General features: G+C 38.6%; 1 protein-coding gene across 8 annotated transcripts in view; it reads left to right on the top strand.

Moving 5' to 3' along the window:
• APP (amyloid beta (A4) precursor protein) overlaps positions 1 to 26,264 on the top strand; it is a 361,031-nt gene that overhangs the window by 268,607 nt on the left and 66,160 nt on the right. For all 8 annotated transcript variants that reach the window (XM_006896028.1, XM_006896029.1, XM_006896030.1 and 5 more), the window contains 2 exons: positions 12,671 to 12,799; positions 14,792 to 14,891. In XM_006896028.1, coding sequence (XP_006896090.1) covers positions 12,671 to 12,799; positions 14,792 to 14,891 — 229 coding nt within the window. The remainder of the gene's footprint in view (positions 1 to 12,670; positions 12,800 to 14,791; positions 14,892 to 26,264) is intronic.

Raw genomic sequence — 26,264 nt, forward strand, 5'->3', positions numbered from 1 at the left:
CCCCACTTCACTGATTTCATCTCCTTGTCAAAAATCAGTTGACCATAGATAGATAGGTTGATCTCTGGATTCTCAATTCTATTCCATTGATCTATGTGTCTTTTAGACAGTACTTTTAATCGTCTTTTGCAGAGAGCTGTGCCCTCTGGTACCATTAATGATCCTGTTCAGTGTGCCTCTTGTAACTTCAGCATTGTATCACTGCTTGACTAACCTTGAACTAAAATCCTACAAGGTCACACTATTTCTGTCCCCTCTTTCCTGTCAGGTCACCATTTCAGTTCTGTATTCAGTGTATGCCAAAGCTTGTGCAAAGGCATAAGTAACTTATTTTATAGAAGGTTAAGTCCTGAATTTTCATTCTGTGTTTTGCCTTCTCTTATTTAGATCTGTGGTCTGTATACCAAAATAAATTATTCACAAGGTCTTTCAAAATAGCCCAGAAAATACTAGAAAATCTCTCAAGATCTGTTGAAGATTATTCACTTGTGAATGATAAAGATTAAAATCTCTATTCTGTGGTTTATAATGGAGTCAACAAACCTATCTTTAATTCCTAAAAATTATAATCTATATAACCATCTGGGTGACCTATAACTAGTAGAAAGCTACCTGTAAATTTTTAAATTTTCCCTTTTTTTCAGTTAATAGTGTTCTAGCTTTTGTTAGCAATAATTTGGAAAACAGAGGGATTCAATGATGATTGGAAGAGGCAATCAAGTAGAAGGAGGTTTTCCTCAGATCAGATAAGATTGATGAGAAAAAAAAAGCTTAAATTTGCCCAGCAATCTTTTCTGATCTGAGGAAGGAAGACCACTTTGTACTTGACAAACTCTTCTAACCTTCATAGAACCTTTTTGTTTGGGAGTTCTCATGGCCTAGTGGCAATCCAGAAGTAACACAATTCCAAGGCACCATCTGCTTCATGGGAGAAGGATGGCAGTCTCCTCCCATGTGATTGACTGGCCCTGAAAACCCTCCAGAGGGTCAGCTATGGGTCGGTTCTGACTCCACGGCACACCACCACCACAACAACAAATTTTACAAGAAAAATTCTGATGGCATAGGGAGAGAGGAGCTGCGCTGCCAGCCCAAAGGAAGATAGACGGTCCAAACCCACCAGTTGCTCCATGAAAGAAAGGTGAAACGTGTCCTCCTGTGCCCTCAAGTCCATTCCATGAGAACCCTCCATGATGTTTCTGAGGATCTAAATCCTTAAAAGAGGAGATTGCCTGTCTTTCTCCTGATGGTCCTTGGGTGGATTCAAACTACCAATCTTTCAGTTAACATCCCACACATTACACCAGCCAGACAAACCTTAGAGAAGGCTTTAAAGCTGTATTCTGTGTGGAGGTGAGAAGCCACGATCCTGGAGAAAAGACAATGGGAGATGGGTACATTTTGTCCTAGGTACTTGTCATTGAGTCAGCTCTGACTCATGTTGACCTTATGGGTAACAGTATTTACCATGGCTCAGTCCTATATATTAGTATGTTTGAGCCCACCATTCTAGTTATTGCATAATGCCTTCCATAGGAGACTTATCTTCCAGCAGTGGATGCGATAATATTTTGTTGTTACCTGCCAGGTTGTTTGTTGGCTGATTTTCAAAGAAGATTAGGCCTTTCTTCCTAGTCTGTTTTAGTCCAGAAGTTCCATTGTAACTTGTCCATCATGGGTGGTACTTCTAGAATTTTAAATATTAGTGGTGTAGCTACCAGCATGATAGTAGCATGCAAGCCACCACAGAACAAAACACTGAGAGATGGCTGGAGTTTTGTGGGTGGGTGGGTGGGTTGGTTAGTTGGTTTATAGCAGCACAAAGGCCGGCCTAGAACAGTAAATGGTAGGTGCTAGGAAGGAATGTCAGAGTAACTTCTTAGCCATGGTCTGATGCTTTGGTCTAGCAAAATGGTCTGTGGAGATTAAAAAACATTTAATTATCTCATTCTTGTCCAAATTAAACAAACATAATTATGTGAATATAAAAACCACTATTTCTTGACTGTGGTTCCATGGACATTGATTGTGGATTCTGTGTCTTTCATAATATTGCTTATTGGTTCCGCTGTGAGGATTTCAGATTTCTTTATGGTGAGGTGTAAACTGTATTGACGGCTAAGGTCATTGATTTTGCATCAATAAGTGCCTTTAAGTCCTCTTCACTTTGCCTTCATAAAATAATTGCAAGCTATAAAGCAGTTTATGTGCTTTCCGAAGAAGACTATGGATGATTGGAAAGGATTGTGGATGGTTAACATGTTTTACTTGTCAACATCTTGCAGCAGTGTGGGTGCCTGTGGATTTCTGAGGGCAAGGTGAGACAATCAATTCAGCCAAGACCATTTCAAGCACAGTGTGGTTTAGCTTCCTGAAGTGTGCTCTTCAACCTGCAGCGCTGACGATTTTATACCGTTCACATTATATGCTCAAGATTTCTTGGAATACAGGGAGAAGGGTGAAAATAATGAGCCTGAACCTCCTGGTAAAGACAGGAGAGAATTGCTTTTTCTTGGTAGATGATTAACTTTCCCCACCAGAGGGTTGGAAATCACTGAGGTGCAATTTAGAGTTCCAGTAGAAAGTTTTCTGAATCGCTTGTTTATAACCTGGAAAGGTTGGAGTGCCCCGTCGAGTAAGCCATTTACTTCCTCCTTCTTGGCAAGATTACACTCACGGCTTTAAAAGATACTTGACAGGATATGGTGCAAGGCATGAGAGTCTATTAGAAGGTACCAGATCTCTGACCCAAGCATAAACCTACAGGAGTAAGGATGATGGGCTAAACAGTCAATCTCAGTGTGTTTCCTCTATGAATTGTCATCTTAAAAAATGCGACTTTTAAGGCATGATTGGCATGAGGCAGCCCTGTCTATCACCAGGCAGTCAAATCTTTTGTGAGCCCTGCCAAGTCCCTGGGACTTCAGATTTGAGTAAAAAGACCAAGTGCCAAAGCCATACATCTGAAAAGTGAAAAAATTACTCAAAATACATTAACATTTCTAGGATAAGACTATGGCATGTCCTTCAGAACTACCTTTATTAACTTGTCATCAAACCATGAGAATACATATTGTGCCATATTTTGTGATATCTATATTTGAGGTGTACCCTCTTGTGGCGACTAGTTTGCATCTAAGTCATTGACATGTCAACTTCAGCTCCTGAAAGTCCGATGTATGTCAGTATAGAACTATGATCCAAAGGGTTTTTCAGTGGCTGACTTTTCAGAATTGGATTGCCAGGACTTTCTTCCATCTTGCCTCCCTGTGAACCCAAATTACCATATTTTCAGTTAGCAGACAAATGTGTGTAAACTGTAACATGCAAGAGACTCCTTGTATATGTAGTTGTTATGTGCTATCAAGTCAGAACCAACTTGTTGCTAACCCTTCAGCAGGTTGTCAAGGCTGTAAATGACTTGGAAGGAGATTGCCAGTCTTTCTCCTGCAAAGCAGCTAGTGGTTTTGTACCCTTGCCTTGGGGCTGCCAGTTCAACTCCTACTCACTAGACCACTAAAGCTCCCTAGAATATGTGCAGTTGTTCTTGTTATGTGCCATCGAGTCGCTTGCGACTCATAGTGACCCTATGTACAAGAGCCCTAAATGCCGTTCTATCCTGTGCCAACCTCGCCGTCTCAAACACACTCATTCCCACCACTCCACTCACAGAATCGATCCATCTCATCAAGGGTCTTCCTCTCCTGCACTGTCCCTCCACTCTCCCAAATATGATGTCCCTCTCCAAGGACCAGTCCCTCCTTGCAATATGCCAAAAGTATGTCAGACGAAGCTTCAGAATCCTTGACTCCAAGGAGCATTCCGGCTTCACCTTCTCCCGGACAAACCTGTTTGTTCTCCTAGCAGTCCATGGTATATTCAACACTCTTCTCCAGCACCACAGCTCAAAGGCATCAATTCCCTTTCTACCATCCCTATTCACTGTCCAACTCTGCATAGTACGTAATTGCTAAGACTGTAGCCCGGATCAGGCGCACCTTAGTCTCTAGCCTGATGTCGTTGCTCTTCAGTACTCTTGAGAGGTCCCTCACAGCTGACTTTCCCAATGCAATACATCTCCTTATTTCCTGGCTGCTGTTACCAAGAGGGTTGACTGTGGAGCTAAGTAAACTGAAACTGTTAACTATCTCAATCTCTTCACCATCCATACTGATGCTGCCAATTGGCCCAGTGGTGAGAATCTTTGTTTTGTTGATGTTGAGCTTCAATCCGTATTGAAGGCTGCAGTCTCTGACCTTCTGCAGCAAGCACTTCAGGTACTCCTCAGTTTCAGCAAGCAGGGTTGTGTCATCTGCATAACGCAGGTTGTTGATGATTCTTCCACCAATCCTAATACATACAGCCTCCTCATACAGCTCTGATGGCCTAGTGGCAAGAAGCTGCACTGCAATCCAAGATGCATACAGTTTGAGGCCACCAGCTGCTGCTCCGCAGGAGGACCGGCAGTCTCCTCTCATGTGATTAACTACCTCTGAAAACTCTCCAGAGAGTCAGCTGTGGATCCGTTCCACATTCATAGTACTCAACCACAATAGCGTCCATTAAATGGGTTTTTTTCTGGGAAATATTCTCAGTTAAGACAGCTTTTCATAAGGTCTCCATACATTAAGTGGATATATATCAGGTTGGGTTATAAAATCAGTATGTTCAGTGAAATTTGTGGATACAATTCTTCTTCATAGAATGATAGTTATTTTCTACTCAGATACCATGGAAAATGTACAATGCTACTGAAATGGTTTTGAAATTATAGTTAATTCTAGGCTAGTTGTTAATTTACTTTTATTAGCAGCCCAGGCTTATCAAAAACTGATGTAAGGTGATGGTGGTTATTGTTCTTATGGACTGTCGAGTCACCTGCAACCTATAGTAACCCTATGTACAACAGCTCGGACGCCTGCCCTGTCCTGAGCCCGTCTTACTGACTCTGACACACGTACCCCTTTTCCCCAGTTACTGTATCAGTCGATCTCATCTGGGGTCTTCCTCCCCTGAGCTATCCCATCAGTCTTCCAACCATGATATCCTTCTCCAAGGACTGGTCCCTTCTGGCCATAAGCCCAAAGTGTGTGAGACAGACCTTCAAAATCCTATTTTCCAAGAAGAAACTTTATTGTACTCTCCCCAAGACAGACCTCTTTGTTTTCTTGGTATCCCATAGTATGTTCAAGACTCTTCTCCAGCACTACAACTCAAAGTCATCAATTCTTCTGTCATCCTTAGTCATTGTCTGGCTGTCTGACGCATAGCAAGTAATTGTGAAGACCATGACAGAAATACTTTAGTCTCTAGCCTGAGATTCTTACTTCTCAGTATTCTAGAGAGGTCCCTAACAGTGGATTTCCCTAATGCAGTTTGTCTTTTGATCATTCTAATAGTAGATGTTGTCTAAATTAATCTTTGTTTTGCCTGTTCTTAATCTATCAGTACATTTCTTTTTGGAATATGCTTTAAAATGCCCATGGCTTATCAGGTAAATTTAGTTCAAACTGAAAAGCACTGCATGACTTGCAAATAGTTATTGTGTACTTAGAGGCAAAACAGTCTTATAAAAACAGTAGTGACAATAGAAAGGACTGGATAGAATTCATTCCCTTGGGGAGATCATTTTCTTCTTTACCTCTGTTCATTGCCGTAAATGTTTATAATAAGATTAGACATTTAGAGCCAGTACCGCCAGACTGTAATATTAACTCTGCCACCAGAGCTCCCTTTTAATATACAGAATGTCTAAATTCTGAAATATGCAAAACTTGTCAGAAAAACAGTTGTACGTGTTCTAGAAGATGGGAGATCTGAGAGTGATTTAAATCATAAGGAATGAGCTTAAAAACCTGTCTTAAACTCTACTTATTTTCCCTATCCCTTGACTAGCCTATGTTTATTTTTCTAATCACATGGATAATTATATAGTAGTGTTACATGAGAAGTTGTAAAGATCATAATGCTATAGAGAGAAGGCTTTTTTGTCCCCTACTATTCCTTTGTGAATGTTTCTATGTTTTGCAATAGACATTTTGGAAAACTATCCTTAACTATTAACCTTTGTAAATAATTGATATTCCTATGTCGGTTCTGAGATGTGTGACACACCTCTAGAAACAGATCTTAAAAGTCATGACGGCAATGATTCCTTTATTTTAAATGAAATTTGCATGAATTGCAGGCCAGAAGTAGAGTAATACTTTTAACCTCAACAAGAAGTTGTCGTTGATTAACTCTGACTTAGTGATGACCCCATGCATGTCAGTAAAGCTGTGCCCCGTCTGGTTTTAAGTGATTGATATTTTTGAAGTAGATCACCAGACCTCGCTTCCAAGAGGGAGATAGAATCTCGGCAGTTTCTAACCTCCTGATTTCCATTAATGGGCTAACACACCACCCAAGAATAACAAAGGAAATAAAAATATAAAAAGTGTCCTATGAGGGTTTTTTTTTCTTTCTTAACAGAAAATAATGTTCATTTCTGAGGTATAATGGCAGCCACCATTTTATTCAGTGGAATTTATCTGTCGACATTAAAGTTAATCTAATTTTGCTTTCTCATTTCTAAGCATGATTCCTAGAAGTGAATTTGAATAGCCAAATCAACCAAGCAGGACTCTTAATTCATTTACTAAGGGACATCGTAATGTCTTCCTGAATTTCCTTATACCCTGAGGCTTTGCTTATCAAATAGGCAGTATGGGGGGAAAGGGCTTATATTTATTTAGATGAGCCTGTAATGTGCATCTGTGCTCATACAAATGATGATGAGGTCATAGCTGACTCTGGGCCTGCAAGCTCATTATCCTGGTGGGAGCTTTGTTCCCTGACGGGGGAAATCATGAGTGTCTCCTGTGATACTGTTTCATTATCAGGCTCTAGGGATTGTTCAGGAAAGTTAGGAATATATATCTTCAGCAAAAGCACAGGAGCATTAGAAGAGATAAGCAGTTGAAAACTGGTGAACACATTCACCATCAATTATCCATGTTACTAGACAATAAGGTAGAGGCGACACAACCTTGCTTGCTGGAAACAAAAGGCTTGAAGCATTGTATAGCCTCCTATATGGATTATAGGACATTTTGGTGGCCCAGGGTTAATAGAGGCTGCTGCCTCAGAGAAAGGCACGTGGTTCAAATCTACCAGCTACTTTGCGGGAGAAAGATGAGCAGTCTCCTGTGCAATGAACACTCTCTGAAAATGGGGTGGAGGGTCAGATAGGAGTCAGTGCTGCCTGGAAATCACATAACAACAACAGTTTGGCTTACACCTCAACATCAAGAAAACCTCATGAACTGACCTGTAAACAGTGTGATGAGAAATTGAGAAAAGATTGAAGTTTTCAGTGATTTCATTTTACTTGAATGCACAAGCAGTACCCATGGAAGCAGCAGTAGTCAGTAAGTGGACTGGTGTACTGCACCGAGCAAATCAGCTGTCAAGGACCGCCTTAAAATAATAAAGAGCAAAGATGGCAGTTTAAAGACTGAAGGGTATCTGACACAAAACTTGGTATTTTCATTGCTTCATATGCATCTGAAAGTTGAACAGTAAAATAGGGAAGAATGAAGACTAATTGATTCCTCTGAATTGTGGTGTTAGCGAAGAGTATTGAATGTAGCATGGACTGTGGAGGACAAAATATAAACAACTCTGTCTGGTAAGAAGTGCGGCCACAGTGAGACAGGGGGGGGGGGCTGGTGAGTGAGACTTTGTCAGACGTTGTTTGGATTGTGAGGAGTGGCTAATCCCTGGAGAAGGACATCATGTTGGAAAATTTAAGAATCAGAGAAAGGATGATCTTCAAGAAGATGGATTGAAAAATGTTTGCAGTAATGGACTGCAGAGAGTGTGAGGGTAGCACAGTACTGGGTAGGATTTCGTTCATACAGAGGGTCGCTATGAGTGAGAGGTCACTGAATGGTATCAAACCACAGGGATATAAAAAATGCCTTTAGAAATAGAATCTTCTAAATATCAAAACAGTGATTTTTAATTAATACTTTTATTCAGTTCCTAGTAGTCCTCACATCTAAAGACCTGTCTACCTTGCTATACTCTTAGTCCCAGTTCTCCTCCCTGAAAAAGTCAGATACACTTGATGATACATAACAAAGTGCCAGAAACTCAGGACAGTCAGACAGTTTGTATAAGCTACTGAAAAAGCTGATTCAAACGTTCGCCTAAAAAATATTATCTGAGTTTATGTTGTTAGGTGCTGTCACATCCAGAACAACTCAGAGCAACCCTATGAACAACAGATCTGAACCTTCTCCTGTCCTGTGCCATCCTCATAATTTCTGACATATTCAAGCCCATTGCAGCAGTCACTATGTCAGTCCCTTAGGTTTGACACATATTGCACCTTTTATCCTCCATCGATCTCTCTCTTTTGCTGATCCTCCACTTTTCCAAGCGTGATGTATCTCTCCAGGACTAGCCTCTCTTAACAGCATGCCTAAATTAGGTGAGCTTTGTTATCTTTGCCTCCAGGGAGTCCACTTGCTGCATCTTCTTTGAGATTTTTTTGTTCTTTTGGCAGTCCATGGAATGGATATTCAGAACTTTTCTCCAGCACCACAGCCCAAAGGCATCATTTCTTCTTCTTCTGTCATCTTTATCCATTGTCCAAATTTCAGATGATGAAGTGATAAAATTCAATACAGTTCTATGAAATGATGATATCACTTTGGGGACTAAGGTTTTTCCTGATTCAGGCTGATCTTTTCAATCATTTGCTATGCTGTTATCTGATTTTATAAGTAATAAAAATTCAGGATGGCACAAGATAGGACAGACTTTAAATCTGTTGTTTATAAAGTTGTTCTGAGCCCTACTCCACTGGATGACAGCTAACAACAACATGAATTCAAGTGAGGACCCCTGGTACATACTATCTTTTCCAACTATTCAGTTATGTTTTTCTGTAAATGGCTATAAATCATTTTGTAGAACTGTATTGAATTTTATCATTTTAGCCTCTCCTCAACACAATAATAGCCCACTGGTTAGGGGCACAATCCATAGAGATAGATGAGCTGTTAATAAGAAAATAGCCTGGGTAACCTGGGCCGCCTTGGTCAACATTTTGCCTCACCTTCATAATGTTGTTGTTAAGATTTGATAAGATTAGCATGCTGAAGCGCCCAAAACATTGCCTTCTCATAAACCTGAATCCAAACTCAGCCCAGTGTTGCTTCTAACACATAGCATAGCTATAGGACAAAGTACTATTGTCTCTAGTGTCTCCAAAACCATAATCTTTCCTGAAACTGGTGGGATCAATCTGTTTACCTTTTAGCTACCAGCCAGGCAATTTTTTTTTTCATTAACCAAACTCACTGTCATGGAGTAGATTCTGACTAATAGTGACCTTCCATTGAGACTCCAAGTCTATAAATATTCATGGTAGGAGACAGTCCTCCTTTCTACCATAGAGCAGCTGATGGTTTCAAACGACTTACCTTTTGGTTAGCAGTGATCCATCACCAAAAACCCTTAAAATACAGCCAGTAAATATTGACTGAATTTTCTCAGTGTGAAAGCATTATTAATATACATGGCTGTAAAAGAAAATAATCATCGAAAGGAATTGTCATTTTTATTCTGTGTTTATATAAACTCTGGTGGCCTGTTGATTATAGAATGTAGAGTTGCCTTGCCAACTTACACACGTGGTTTGAATCCACAAGCTTCTACTCCTTAGGTAAGAGATGTGTGGTCTTCTCCCCTGAGATTCACAGCGTCTAAAAACCTTCTGGAGGAGTCAACTATGAGTCCTCTAGCTTTGAAAAAGTTTTTGTTAAAGGGGAGGGGCAAAGGTGAGTGGGTGGATGTGTTTCCTATAAAATAGGAAACAAAACAACCAAAAAAAATCAGTTAAGCCAATTAGTTATATGAGTGAGGGAGCAGGAATTTCAACTGTAGGTGCAAATAGCTACCACCCTCCCTATCTTGGCATTGGAATTGGAATTACGGTAGAGCTAGAGGGACTTCTGTGTTTCATTGACTATGCAAAGGCATTTGACTGTGTGGATCACAACAAATTGTGGCTAACCCTGAGAAAAATGGGAATTCCAGAACACTTAATTGTGCTAATACAAAAACTATATGGATTCAATATAGATTGAATCTCAACATCAAGAAGACAGAGATTCTCACCACTGGGCCAGTTGGCAACATCATGATAGATAGAGAAGAGATCGAAATTGTTAACAATTTCTACTTGTTTGGTTCCACAATCAACACTCTTGGTACCAGCAATCAGGAAATTAAAAGATGAATTGCATTGGAAAAATCTGCTGTTGGGAACTTTTCCTGATTTTTTGAAGAGCAATGACATCAGTCTAGAAATGAAGGTGCACCTTTTCCAAGACATGTTTTTGTTGTGCACTGTTGAATCAGAACCAACCCATAGCTGACTCTCTGGTGCATTTTCAAAGGTAATTAATTTCCTATCCTCCCATGGAACATTTGGTAGATTCAAACTACCTGTTTTCAGGATTGCAATGCAGCTTCTTGCCACTAGGCTATGCATCACAGAGAAGAACAATGACAAAAGATGTCAGAAGAATTGAGGTTCATTTTCTTTCATTTGTGGTACTGGAGGAAAGTTTGGAACATACCATCAACTTCCAAGAAAACTAATAGATTTGTCTTGGAGATGGTGAAACCAAGCTGCTCCTTGGAGGCTAGGATTTTAAAGCTCCATCTCACATTCTTTATCCATATTGCCAGGAGGGTCCAGTCCTTGGAGAAGGACATCCTGCTTGGAAGGGTAGAGGGACAGCACAGGAGAGGAAGACCCTGGATGAGATGGATTAACATAGTAACTGGGGTTATGTGGGTAGGTTTGTATGGGACAGTGAGACTGCCTCAGAATAGAGCAGAATTCAGAGCTATTGTGCACATCATGGGTTAGACTACTTAATGGCTCATAACAACAGAGAGACTTCTTAGGCCTTGTTGTTCAGTAAAGAACAAGTGTCAAGGCTATGCTGTATTTGGATTATGCAATCCTGCATACAATATACCCTTCACACTTAATAATAGTTGACCTTTGAGTTCTGACCTTTTAAAAATCCAATTTAAGTAGTGTGTATAAACATCATTTAAATGTGTATTTGATATATGTAGCTTACTGATACTTCTACATGTTACTACTTTTGAAGATTTAAAAGACTGTGTCTCTTAGAGATTCAACCTGTTTTCACCGTGAAAATGAGAATTATAATGATGCACTACCAAGCTTGTGATGTTTGCCTCCCCTGGGTTTCTTCAGAACTACTTTTCTTCTAGACTAAAGGAAATGTGTACAACAGATGAGTGAAGTCATATTTTATTTATATTGTTGTGTATTTGTTTTCTCCCCTCAAGTGTAATAACATAGCCTCTCTGACAATCATGCCAGAGCACATACGCAGGATGCACTCTCTGGGTCAGATACTGCGTGGTTAAGTTACTAGTAAAGGAAAAGTCTGGCCTTTCTGGATCTCACAGTTAGCTGGGGAATCAAGCACATAAATAATACAGCAGATGGTATTAACTGCAATTGTGGGGGTTCATACAGCATTTCATGGGAGCACAGAGAAAGGGTACATATTTCTGCCTGCAATGTCAAGAAGGTGACCCCTGAGCAGAGTCTTGGTGAGAAGGGGTTAGTTAAGAGGGAGTCGAGGGGCACCTCATTTCTTATAGATAACTGTACAAAAGCATTGTAACCCCAAGCCTAGAGGAAAACTCAAACCTTCCTTGAGGTATTTAAGATGCCATGACTCAGGGGTTAATAACAGTTCTGTCCAGGGAACTACAGTTCATTTCTCAGTGTGAACTTTCATAACTCGTTTTTCTGTCAAAGAGGAAGAAGTATGTATCTCTGAAATTCATTTTACCACTTCCAAAAGAGGATGCATATAGCGGTATAATAGTTGAGGACAAGGAAAGCTTTGTCCTTTTGTCATCCAGGTGAATCTTTTTAAGTAAAACTGGGATAAAAATGAGGTAGAACCAATTGGGGAATAAAATAGAAGCACTTAAGAAACTTAATTGTTGCTGAAAGAATTAGTATCTGATGACTTAGAGCTTAATTAAATTTCAAAGTAAAATAGCTCAAGTTTAGCATTACCGTTTCCTCTAGAAAAATATCTTTGAATTTCTCAGTTGTTCCTTAGCTTACAAATTAGTAGTGGCTAAATAGCCCATTTTTTTAAAAATCTCATTTTAATTATTGTATTCTTATATGTTGCTACAGATGGTATTATTTGTGCAGCATTATTTATGAGATACCCCTTGCCCACATGACTGTTTCTATAGAAATGACCCATATACACCCCCCTATTTAAGTTTGAGTGGGAGAAAGGGAGCACTTAAATTTGAATAACTCAAAAAAATCCACTGTCCTTCTATGACAGGATGCTACTAATTAAAAAAAGGAAGATGTTGATAAAATGCTGTTATAGATATGAAAGTGGCCCATAAAGTCATTATCTGTTAAGACGGAGTGGGAGTAATGTTTAGCGGGGAAATCTGAAGAAGCAGGCTTGCTGTGTATTCACATCACGGAATGAATTCACGGAACCACTAAACTGTGAGCCAAAGCCATTGAAAGCAACAGTATTTTTCATAAGCCTGAATAAACCATTTGTTTTTTTTCCCCCTCCAGCCTCGTCATGTGTTTAATATGCTGAAGAAGTATGTGCGCGCTGAGCAGAAAGACAGACAGCACACCCTAAAGCATTTTGAACATGTGCGCATGGTGGATCCAAAGAAAGCCGCCCAGATTCGATCCCAGGTAAGTATTCACTGCGGTAATTGTTTGACCTCCATGGCTTTTTTGGGTTCAGGTGTTCCCAGGCAGGGAAATGTATTGTACATCTATGGAGAGTGCTGCTAAATTCTTCAGGCTTATCTTACAGCAATATCCCCTTTACTATCCTATGAGTTACCAAAAATAGTAAGAAATAGAAAAAAATCTTAAGTTTTTAGCGGTCTGATTAAAATACCTTTTAAAACTCTGATGACTGAAATGAAGAAAACAAATATTTTATCAACCAAGGTCTCTAAAATTATTCCTTTAAATCATAAATGCCAACCATAAGCTCCATTGTTGTTGTTAATGTGCCATTGAGTCATTTGCGACTTATAGCAACTCTTGTATAACAGCTCTGAAGCCTGCCCTGTTCTGAGACTGACTCCGACACACCTACCCCATTATCCCAGTTACTGTGGCAATCCGTTTCATCTGGGGTCTTCCTCTCCTGAGCTGTCCCTCCACCCTTCCAAGAATGATGTCCTTCTCCAAGGACCAGTCCCTCCTGGCCACATGCCCAAAGTAAGTGAGACGGAGGTTCAAAATCCTAGCCTCCAAGGAGAAACTTGGTTTCACCCTTTCCAAGACAGACTTACTTGTTTTCTTGGTAGTCCATGGTATGTTTAAGACTCCTCCAGCACCACAACTCAGAGCTCTGTTATGACCACATAATTTAATGTCAGCCAAATTAATATGCTTTATATGTTCAGATTCCCAAAAGCTGGATACCAGATTTTACTTCTGAAAATTGGAAACTTCTTTAATAGAATGATATCTTAAAATATTTAGCATAGACTAGCAACAGTCTCAGTCTGGAGTCTAAGGTACACCTGATCTAGCCCACAATCCTATGCATTGGCAGCTGAATAATAAGTAATGATGATAGAGGAAGGATCAATGCCTTTGAGCTGTGGCACTAGAGAAGAATGTTGAACATCCATGGACTGCTAGGAGAACAAACAGGTCTGTCTTGGAGAGACTGAAACCAGGCTGCTCCCTGGAGGCAAGGATTTTGAAGCTCTGTCTGACATATTTTGGGTTTGTGACCAAGAAGGACTAGTCCTTGGAGAAGGATATCATTCTTGGAAGGGTAGTGGGACAGTGCAGGAGAGGAAGACCCAGGATGAAATGAATTTATTCAGTGACTGGAGATATGAGATTAGGTCTGTCAGAGATAATGAGACTGGCTCAGGATAGGGCAAGTTTCAGAGCTAATGTACGTAGGGTCACTATTGGTCGCAGGCAACTAGGTACGTAACAACAGCAACACCCAAGTTAAAATTTCACATTTAAAAAAATTTCACATTTTATAGATTGTAAAAATGTGCCTTTAACTAGATTTAGGGTATTAAAATTCTGTATGCAAAATAAAAATTCATCATTATCAAGTCAGTTTTGACTCAGGGTGGCCTTCTATTCCATTCCAAGGCTGTTATTCTTAACTGTCACAGACTATTCTTTTGGTACATTCCGACCACCAACCTTTTGGTAAGCAGCTCAACATGTAAACAGGCCTCCTTTTATGTGTTTAGAGTTAGGTAAGAAGCCTCAATATCATGACTTGGAGTTGAATAGAAATTATCTTTCAAATGACCTCTGGTACACGATACCATATAATGGGAAGAGTAAAGATAACCTTAAAGTATAGCTCAATTCCCCATATCATTTCATGAGTATTTTAGAAGTTTAGATCTGCCTTTGCCACTAGGTTTATAAAAAAAAAGTTTCACATCCCAGAGCTATTCCACATCATACTGGAGGGAGGAGGGACGAAGGAGAAGACCCTCAATGAGGTGGATTGACACAGTGACCGCAGCATTTGGCTCACGGGTATCTGAGCTGGTGAGGATGGTGCAGGATAGGACAGGGTTCAGGTCTGATGTTCCCAGAATCACTATTGAGTCGTACTCAGGTTATTAGCACACAACAACAACATCCCAGAGTGGGTTTACATGCAACTCTCCTCCTCTGCAGGTGATGACACACCTCCGTGTAATCTACGAGCGCATGAACCAGTCGCTCTCCCTGCTCTACAACGTGCCTGCAGTGGCCGAGGAGATTCAGGATGAAGTTGGTGAGTGAGCTGTTCTGTTGGTGCTGGGCGTGCAAACATATCCACCATCCTCCATCCTTAAATCCATCTGTAGGAGAAAACTGGAGAAATGAGTTGTATCACAGATCATCACAGTTGAAATAATTGGAAAGAAAAAGAGCAGGCTCCTGTTCACATTACATTTCTTTGCAGGTTGAGATTAGTGCTGCTTCTAACTGTTGATATGAATATGGCTAGGAGAGATGTCACTTGGTAATGAATCATTTGTTATTGAACTATATTTGTCACAGTTTTTTCTCTAATTTGGTCAGTTTTACAAGTATCATCTTACCATAGTTTAGAGCTTCATATTTTTTTTAAATATCATAAAACTTTTGTTTTTCCATTTTATAGTTCTTCAACATTCTTGACCCTAGAAATAGCACAGTATCTCAGTTTTGCAAGTGACAACTTCTCAAATTCAGAATTCCAGTGACTTCCTTTCCTTTGTAACATTTTTTTCCTGAATGGTGCAGCCAAACACAAAACCCTAACTTCTGACATAGAAATTATTTTCCATTAAGTCACGATTCTCTTTGATAGTAAAAAAAGGCATAAATGTTCTCAGAACCACATTATTGTTTAAACTTAAAATATATGTCCGTGTTCTTTTAAAATGCCCTTTATTTTGAAATAACCATAAACTCACAAGAAGTGACCAAAAAATGTTAAAAGTACTACTGTTAGATCTACCAAAATGACCTCATGACTAACTTCTGTAAAAGATTTTTTTTTATAGACTATCCAGTTGGTAAACATGGAAAGGGTTGATGACATACTTTGTTGGTTAGAGCAGGGAAATAGGAATTTTCAAATATTACAACAACAACAAATGCCTTTTAAGAAAACACCAAAAAAATTAAGTGGTGTATCTAGGACACATCTTCCTCTTTTGCAATATATTACATAATTGTAGTAACATCAAAACCAGGACTTTGAAATTGTTTGCCCATATCTTTCTATCACTCACTTATGTCCCCAGTTAGTAGTTAGCATGCATGAGCTCTCACAGACCTATTTATTGTTATTATTATTATTATTAATCATGATGAGTTGGAATGGACTCATCAACAGTGGAATTGACTTATTTATTCTTCTTAGTGTAGGTAAGTAAGTGAATTGATGAATAAACCATTATAATTTGGCCTTAATACTGAATTCAGTCACAGCAGCATATAGGTCTCTCTGACCCCAAGAGCCTTCCACGGTACTACAAAAATGATGTTGACTAGAAAGTTCTTTCAAAACTAATGAAATTAGATGAATGACAACATTATAGTTCAATTAAGTATAATAATAATACATTCTAATAAATTGTAGGGGTGATCCATTAGACTAAGTCCTCTTTTGAAATACTTATAACATTATTTAATGAAACAGTTGACTCACTTTTTACATTTCGTGCCGGTGCTATCCTCTATGTTTCTTTCTAACCCAAACCAAACCCTGCCATCAAGTCAATTCCAATTCCTGGTAACCCTCCGTTGGATTTCCAAGACCTTAAATATTTATAGCAGGAGACTTCCTCTTTTTCCTATGGGGAATTAGGTGGATTCAGACTATCAGACGTTTCATTTAATAGCTGAAATGGTTATAAATACTTAAAACACTTAATGGTTATAAATATTGTTTGAACTGCTGTTAGATGTTTGGTCTGCCTCAGGTGATGATGGCAGTTTAATGCTGCCTATTAGTGGAAGGAGTCTTTTAGTCTACACAATGGATTGAGGATTTACAAATAATACTTTGATTCTATTAAGTGTCTTTAGAAAATGAATGTACTAATTAGATATACTTGTAGGATAGAAATTGTTATATACTGTATAGTCAGCTTCTCTAATAAGGTGTAGAAAGAAGAAAAACAAAGAAGTTATCACATTTTTTTATTTTATTAGTGTGTGTGTGTGCGCGCGTGCGCGCGCGTGCATCATAAAATCAGATCTGACTGGTACAGGAGGAGATTGCCCCTCCTTCTTCAGCAGAGCATGTGGTGGATAGAAGTTATCACATGTTTAATGAAATGCTTCTAAAAATCTTACAGACAGTTGTGTTTTGCCTTATTTATTTGTACAGTTCCTTGATACTGATTACTTTCAAGCTATAAAATCATTTATAACTTTCCTGAACTGTTCCTCTTCCATTAACATAAACTCATTTCCCACTAAATGTCCTATGTAGTATGTGAATTTGCTGCTGTAATTTTATCCTAGGTAGATAAGTCATAAAAGAGCAAAATATCCAATGATACATTCTTTACTAAATAAGCCAAAACTGTTGTTTGGTTTAAAGAGGACTTCAGTGAATATTTCTGGTTTAAAATTTAAAGAGTATACCATGATATTTGAGCATTGCTTTTGTTATCAAGTGCTACTGGAATATAAATAATACAAATAGATGGCTTTAACAAGTAGAGATTTATTCTCTTGCCATTTAGGTAGCTGGAAGTGTGAATTCAGGACGCCAGTTCTAAGGAAAGGTTTTCTTTTTCTGTCAGATCTAGAGGAATGTTCTCATCTCTGAACCTATCTGTCTTTCACCCTCCCTCTATCATTCCAAGCATGATACCCTTTCCAAAGAATAGCCTCTCCTAGACACATGCCCCAAGTATGTGAGACTAAGCTTTATCATCTTTGCCTCCAAGGAACACTCTGGCCGCCTTTTCTTTAAGACATATTTTGTGCATTCTTTTGGCAGTCCATGGGATATTTAATACTCTTCCCAACACAACAGCTCAAAGTCATCAATCATTCTTATTCATTGTCCATCTTTCAGATGCATAGCAAGTGATTGTAAAAACCATGGCCTGAATCACACTCACCTTAGTCCTCAAACTGACATCATTGCCCCTCAGTAATTTGGAGAAGTCCTTGACTGCACACTTTCTCGGTGTAGTACGTCTCCTGATCTCATGACTGTTGCTACCAAATGGATTGTGGATCATTGGTGAAGTCAGTTTCAGTCTTTTCTCCATCTGCCAACATGTTGCCTCTCTGTCCAAGGTGAGAATTTTCTTTTTCTTGATATTGAGATGCAATCCATATTGAAGCCTGTATTCCTTAATCTTCTACAGCAAGTGCTTCAAATCTTCCTCACTTTTAGCAAGCAGGGTTGCATCATCTGTATAATGTAACTTGTTGATGAGTCTTCCTTTGATCCTGATGCCACATTCTTCTCTATAGATCCAACTTCTCAAATAATTTGCTTAGCAAGCAGATTGAATAGATACAGAAAAAGGATATAACCATGCCACACATCTTTCTTCATTTTAAACCATGTACTATTCCCTTGCTCTGTTCATACAATAGTCTCTTGATCTAGGCATAGGTTTCACATGAGTACAATTAAGTGTTCTAGGATTCCCATTCTTCTCAATGTTAACTGTAATTTGTCATGATCCACACAGTCAAATGCCTTTGTATAGTCAGTAAAGCACAAATAGACATTGTCCTCATATTCTTTGTTTCCAGCCAGGGTTCATCTGACATCAGCAGTGATATCCCTGCATTTATTCAACAATATAGTATAACAATCACTGGCCACTAGTGAGTCATCATCCCACACAAGAGGCAGTAATTCAGGGATCCTGAATGCTGCAAAAAGTTGACACGTAGGACAACTGATTTAACGCCCATCTAAAGACAGAAGATACTTAAGTAGAATTAAGAATTTTCTTCTAAAATGAAAGCTTATATCATGAAGTTGGATTTAAAGTATTTTACATTAAAAAATATTTGTATTGTAACCCACCAGAGGGTCAGCTATAGGTCAGTTCTGACTTGATGATACAAAACAACAAACAACAACAAGTATTCTAAACACCAGAGCCTTGGATACTTGCATTTTTAAATTACAATTTTTAGAGAAACAGAGTCTTTATTATAGTGAGCTTGGCTTATTAGGCATGCTGTAGCACTTAAGCTCCTAAAACAGGGTGAGGGAATACTTGTTGGAGAAAATGGCTCTTTTGAATTGAACATACTCTGCCTTCATAGGCTTTCTTAATTTAAAGGAGCATTTACAAATAGCCCACTTTCAGGTAGGGATAGATAAAATAAGAAGAAAACTAATTACTTGAAATTAGATGAAATAAGGCTACGGGTGATAATGTCCAAATAGTGGAAATTTGGTTGTTCCCTATGCTATTTACTTTTGTATCACCCAGAGTTTGCAATTGAAACCTTAAAACAGTCTCTAACTTGTAAGCACTGATGGTAAAACGCTCAAAGTAAAAAACAACAACACTCAAAGTAGGATTGGAACCATGGACTTTGTGACTTGAGATTCATGTCTTCTCTGTTACACATTCTCCTTTCTATTTTGTTGTTGTTGTTATGTGCCATCGAGTCACCCGTGACTCAGAACAACACTATGTACAGTAGCTCTGAAATCTGTCCTATCCTGAGCCAATCTCACTGTCTCTGACACACCTACACCCCCCAACTCCCCCATTACTCCAGTTACAGTGTCAGTTCATCTCATCTGGGATCTTCCTTTCCCGCACTGTCCCTCCACCCTTCCAAACACAATGTCCTTCTCCATGGACTGGTCCCTCCTTAGCAACACGCCCAAAGTATGTGAGAAGGAGCTTCGGAATCCTTGCCTCCAAGGAGCAACTTGGTTTCATCTTCTTTTGGACCTGTTCGTTCTCTTGGGAGTCAGGGTATATTCAATATTCTTCTCCAGCGCCACAGCTGAAAGGCATCCTGTCATCCTTTGTTCTTTTAGGGGATTATCTTCTAATTTACCTTCGTTTCTAACGCACCTTATATACACCTCCAATACATTCTATACTTTTTGTATTTCATTGGTATACATCTCCCAGATCCTCTTTGTGAGCTTTTACAAGCAATATCATGGTTATCTTTACATACTTATAAACCAACAGATGGCCTGGTCCTTTATAGATCCAGTGTTAAGTTTCTCGGTTAAAACAGTTGTTTTCATATGAATTAGGACTCATGGCAACCCATGAGAGTATTCAGTGCCTGCTGTTTGGAAGTAATTCAGCAGATCTTTCTACTGAGGCACCTCTAGAACCTTTTAGGTAGCAGTGTAGACAAGCTTTGCACTGCCATTGAGCCCAGTGTGTAGTGCTGATGCTCTTGAATGGAGACTGATCAAGTAGACGCTTTTGAAACTGCTCTAAGCTCCTCCTTAGCACCAGAGCAGCACACACCAAATCTTCATCTTTGGTCACGGCATTTCTGTTAAGACTATCTAAGGAAATGAACGCCTGGGCAAAGTCATCAAAAATAAAGTTGAAGATGGAAAATAACGAAAGAAATTCTGAATAAAAATCCATGCCTTTGGATTGGGATATTGCAGAAGAGTGGTGGATATTCCCATTGGCAAAAGAACAAACAAATCCATCCTGGATAAAGTGCAGCCAAAGTGTTCCTTAGACTTCATCTGACAGACTTTGGACATGCTCTCAGGACACTCCAGTCCTCAGAAAAGGCCATCATATAGGAAAAAGTCAAGGATCGGTGGAAGAGAGGAAGCTCCACAGTGGGGTGAATGTACATAGTGACTGCAGTTACGGACTTGAGTGAGCATGGCGGATGTCCTGAGGATGATACACAGGATTGGGCAGGGTTTCCATCTTTAATTCATAAGGTCATCATGAGTCTTAATCGACTCCATTTCCCCTCACAACAGCCCCAGAAATATATTAGGTGAGCTTCGAGCTCTAGTTCTTCACTGTACTACAACTCTGCTCTTTGGTCACCATGTTATATGATATTTAATGTATTCATTGTACTGTCCAGTTTATCCATTCCTGTCATCTGCAATCTGAATTTAGCTACTGGGTTTGCCTCACCAATAAATATAAATAATCAAAATTGACCTAAAAATTATTTTATTAAGAAATACCTTTTTACAGCTAATGCTTTCCTTTAGAAAAGAAAGAAAATAGTTACCGCTGATGACACATTTTTGCAAGCAAAGGCTTAGACATTATTTTTACAAGAGAAATATCCTCTAGCCTACAGGCATTCCCCGGATTATATACATTTTGTTTTCTAGACAACTCTGCTTCTCCTTTCATTAATGTAAATAGTCTCCCATTTTGAAAAGATCGAACAATTTCTGAATCCCTATTTGTAATGGATTCTTTATCCCAGTCACCTTTACTTGCTGCACAAGCAGTTTTTAATCTCATTGGAAAGGCCATGAGCTTTTCTTGTACTAACTCAAAGCCAAATTAACACTGTATTCACCTATCTCAGCCGTCCTGCAAGACATGAAACGCACCATTAGGAACAGAGCTGCTTTGTTATCCAGCAACTGCCTGTATTTTAAATAGCTGCTTAGGACTTTATTATTTCCATGCAATAAATGATAGATTTGTGATTTTGGTGAAAATATGGCTTCTTCAGTATTCATATTCTGCTTTTAACACCTGAATTCTTGCAAAAGCCAACATCCCTTCACCCTACTATTCAGCTTTTCTGTTGTCTCAAAGCTTAGGTTTGTCAAATTACTATTTAGAACTGTTTGGTTTCCTTTGCCTTTAATCATCATCCTGAAATCTACATGGAAAGAATTCTATTCTGCTCCTTCTCTGGGCACTAGGTTTCTTCGTTAGTAAAGTGCTTCATTTTGCAGCTAAAAGTGCTTCATTTTGCAGCTAAAAATATCAATCTCAGCTCAGTGAAGGCTGTTTCACAGAATGCTGTAATGACCAATTTATGAGAAAGGCAGCAGGAAGGAAAAGAGGAGGGAAATCATAACGGTCCTATACTCAGATTATTTTTGTTTTATGCATTCAAAATTAGTAACATTAAGAATTCTTATAAACCAGATATTGGAGGGCTCAATGAGTCCATGAGGTTATAGCAAATGGGGGAGGATTGAATGACATGGCAGGGAATCAAGAAACTTGCACTAGGGAGGAAAATGCTTATAATTTTTTATTATCATTTTACTGTGGTCTCTCTGTCAAATTGTCCATTGTTTGTGAAAATACAGCTTTCTTATTTCAAAGACTTTCCATTGTCTGATCCTCCTATACCTATTGATTCTGGGCTTTGAATAGGCCAAAGTAGACATGGCTTAAAATAGAATATTTACAGCACTGTCCAATCCAGCAAAATGGAAAATTTCCTGCTACTTAGAATTTGAACTATTTTAATGTGTTACTGAAATTTAAAGACCTGGAGGAGAAGAGGGGAAAGTGAGAAAGCTGTTTCATTGTGATCTTATTTATTGTGTTCTTTCAGAAATGAATCGTAAATGTGTGTGGATTTTACAGCCTAGATATCTGGAAAGAAAGGGCATCTGTTTATATCCTAATCAACCAGTTGTCAGATTTTCCTCTTTGGTTTCATATTTGTCTCAGCTCCCCTTCTTCACATCTTCCTCTCATTATCTTTACTAGGAAACACAAGTAGGTTGAGTTCCTAGTGCTATCATGACAAATTTCCACAAAGATGGCAGGAAATAATAGAAATTTATTTTCTTACATTTCTGTAATCTATCAATTCAGACTCAGGGTATTGGCAGAGCCTTACTCATTTCTGAAAACTCTAAGGGAAGATCATTCTTGTCTTGTCTAGCTTCTGGTGTCCCAGGAATTCAGTGGCTTGTGGTAGTAGAGACCTGTCCTCACCTCTTCCTTCCCACAAATGGCCGTTTCCTTTGCATCCACCTATTTTATAGTGTTCTCTTGTAGCTCATCTCCTTCTCTTATAAGGACATCATACCTATTGGGTCAAGACCCATCCTACTCCAGGATGACTTCATTTTGACTAATTGTATCTGCAAAGACCATATTTCCAAGTAAGATCACTTTCACAGTTACTAGAGAAAAGACTTCAGCATCCCTTCTTAGGGGCATTCTACCCTATAATTCTACCCATCGCAGGTCTAGCCTGCTTTGGTTATCTCCCACTAAATGTTTATCTTTGTTCCTCTTTGAATAAGAGAGTGACTCTGCCGATGCTCATTTTGTAAATTAACAATGTAAATGCATTGCTAAGTGAGCTTACATATAAAACATACCAATCTTTAAAATGGGAAAGTATGTTATGAAAACAGTGCCTTAATTTTCTGATACATTGACTACACTGTTGCTATATCCCAGAACAACAAAATACTGACATACCAAGGCCAGAACAATTCTGCTGAGTGTCTCATGGCCTTAGGGAGTTTTGAACTCTATGTGCTAAACTAGTTTATATTAACAAATTTTTTAATGTACATTTAACACTTTGGAACTTTTGGGGATATGATGGTCTCTCTCTCTCTCTCTCATAAGTTCACTTGTTAAATCTGTAAGTGCATATATGTCATCCAGAAGATATATGAAAATAACTGAGAAGTCCCTTTAAAAGTTAACATACATAATACAACACCATTTTTTTTCCTGAATAATTTTTACTATTTCTCCCTGGAAGAGAGATATTTTCTTTTCTGTGTTGCTGATCCATAATATTAAATATTTAAAATTAATGCTGTCTTTTTAGACAGCATTAGCAAAATTACTAGGAAGGATAAATATAAAGAAGATTTTTTTTTATATACAAGAAAAACACACATGTCTTACATTTTGGCACACAGATTATCAACATTGTTGTTGTTGTTGTTGTTATGTGCCGTCGAGTTGCTTACGACTCAAAGCGACTCTTATGTACAACAGCACTAAACCCTGCTCTGTCCTCTGCCAGTCTCACTGCCTCTGACACACTCATCCCGATTATCCCAGTCACTGAATCAATCCACCTCATAGAGGGTCTTCCCCTCCTGCGCTGTCCCTCCACCCTCCCAAGCATGATGACCCTCTCCAAGGACCTGTCCCTCCTTAGAACATGTCCAAAGTATGTCAAACAAAGGCCCAGAATCTTTGCCTCCAAGGAGCAGCCTGGTTTAACCCTCTCCATTAGTATGTATAAATTAGTTTACTATATTGATCCTGTTTATTGTGACTCAAATGAGCACTAGATTACATGAACATCACACACCTTGCCATCCTTATATCAATATCTTCACTGATGCATCTTGCTGTCCAAATAACCTGTTTTATGTCACTGCCATTTTCATTGCAATGAAACAGCAGAAATGGCAGTGGCACAATTTTTGTTCAAAATTTTATTTTCACTACTCTGAAATTTCATGGTACCTTATTCATCATGTTTTTATAAAACCTCATTCTGTGTGACATTTTGATATTGCCAGAGTTTTCCATACTCATCATGAGGAAAGGCTATCCCTTCAGAATTTACAAGAAGGAAGTAATTGTGGAAGAATGACTTGTCTGTCAAGTTTTCAGATCAGCTATGAGTCCTTTTTCCTCAGAAAGTGAGATTTACTGAAGGTAGATAAATGACCCTTACCACTGTAAGTCTAAGAATAAAATAGAAATGGTAAAAGTAAAAAGATATCATGAGAGAAAGAAAAGCACAGAAGAAAGGAAATAAAATAAAAAATTGGTTACTGAGGCTATTAAAGTCACTATTACCTCTTCTCTCTCCTTCAAAATATCTGGAGATTTTTCTCTCTGAGGTGAAATATAAAAGATTCAGAGCAGTTATTTTTTGCTTGAGTTTCAGATGGATGGTATATTCAATGTAGCCATTATTATGCTCTATTTTTTTAGGACCAAATAATGAACAGGCAGACCTTGAGTAATGAGATTTTATTCAGTCTTTGCTTTCATTAAATATCCTATTTTAAAAAATAGTCTAAGACTCTCTTAATTAAAATAATGATATAGGTATTAGTTACTGTGAGAGAAACATTTATTATAAAAAATAATGCTGTAGAGCATTCCTTCCACTGCTGGATCCCTAGGGGAGAAAGGGCCAACCAGTACTAAGTTTCTTAATTTCTTTGAATCTCTAACTGATGCAGAACATGGAAGAACAGAAGTAGTCAGGAAACATAATAAATCAAAAGCCACTGTCCTGGACCCATAGAAGTAGAATTGTGAGCCCATTACTATTTTGTATACCTGGAAATGTTGCCTTCCTGGAGTCTGGTAATTCTCAAAACTGGAAGTTTTAGTCTCTTCTAAATGGTATTATCCTTTTTAAAAAAATAATATTTATTAAGGTAAAGTTCATATAACAGAAAGTTTCCCCATTTTAAGTTTTTTAATAGATATCCCTGTGGTTTACAGTATATTTATGTAGATCCGTGAGGTTGTGACGCCACCATCACTGCCTAATCCAGAACATTCTTATCACTCTCCCTACTACGCACATACACAAAATCCTCTCCTATTTGTAATTTACTCTAGGTCAGTTTCACCCCACCCTCATACCTAGCAGCCTGTAATCTACTTTCCATCTCTGATTTTGCCTGTTATTTATATTACCTTTAAATGAAATCATACAAAGAGTGCTCTTTTGTGCCTCATTTCTTTTGCTTTGCTTAATGTGAAGATTCATCTATGTGCTAGGATGCATAAGTGCTTCAGTGGTTTATTATGGATGAATACGTATTCTAGTTCATAGATATAGCATTTCCTATATATCTGGTAAGTAGTTAATGCCATTTCATTTGTTTCTGTGTTTAGACTAGTATGAATAATGCTACTGTGAACATTCATGTATAAGTTCTTGGGCATATACATAGAAATGTTATTACTGTGTAGCGTGGTACCTTGTTTACCAACTGCCAAACCCTTTGCCACAGCAGCTCCTCTACACACTCTAGCCAGCAGAAGAGCACCCTGTACTTTGCAACATGTGTTGTCTTCCTTTTCTGTTTGTTTATTATAGTCATCCTAATGAGTATGAAGTAGTAGTTCATAGAGGTTTTGATTTAAATTGCTATAGTCAGGCTAGGGCAGGGTTTTGATCTATTGTACCTAGGGGCACTATGAGCTGTAGACAACTCCACAGCACATAACTCCAAACAACTCGTGATAATGCTTTTATTGGCTGTGGTATACCTTTGGATGGAGCTATGATGGTGTTGTGGTAAGGAGTTGTGCTACCAACCCAAAGACAAGCAATTTGAATCCACCAGCAGCTCGACAGAAAAAAGGTACACAGTCTCCTTCTGTGAAATTTACAGCTTTTATAAATTTCCCACTGGCTCTATAAGTTGATTCTGACTCAACAGCACTTGACAGTATATCTTTGGAGAAATGTCTATTTTAATTCTTTGCCTATTTTTAATGGGATTGATTGGCCTTTTATTGATACTGTTTCTTATATATTCTGTGTTACTATATACTCTTATGCAATGATTTGTGAATAGTTTCACCGATGCTGTGGGTTGCTTGTTTATTTTTTATAGTAGTAACCTTTAAAACACAAAAGGTTTTTTTCTTTACATAGTTGATCAGGATTGGGGAATTTTTTTGGCTTGTGCTGTTGATGTGACAGTGTGCCAGCCTCATTGTCT

This window comes from Elephantulus edwardii, unplaced genomic scaffold, assembly GCF_000299155.1.
Source record: "Elephantulus edwardii isolate Elephantulus edwardi_28Jun2011 unplaced genomic scaffold, EleEdw1.0 scaffold00180, whole genome shotgun sequence".
NCBI lineage: Eukaryota > Metazoa > Chordata > Mammalia > Macroscelidea > Macroscelididae > Elephantulus > Elephantulus edwardii.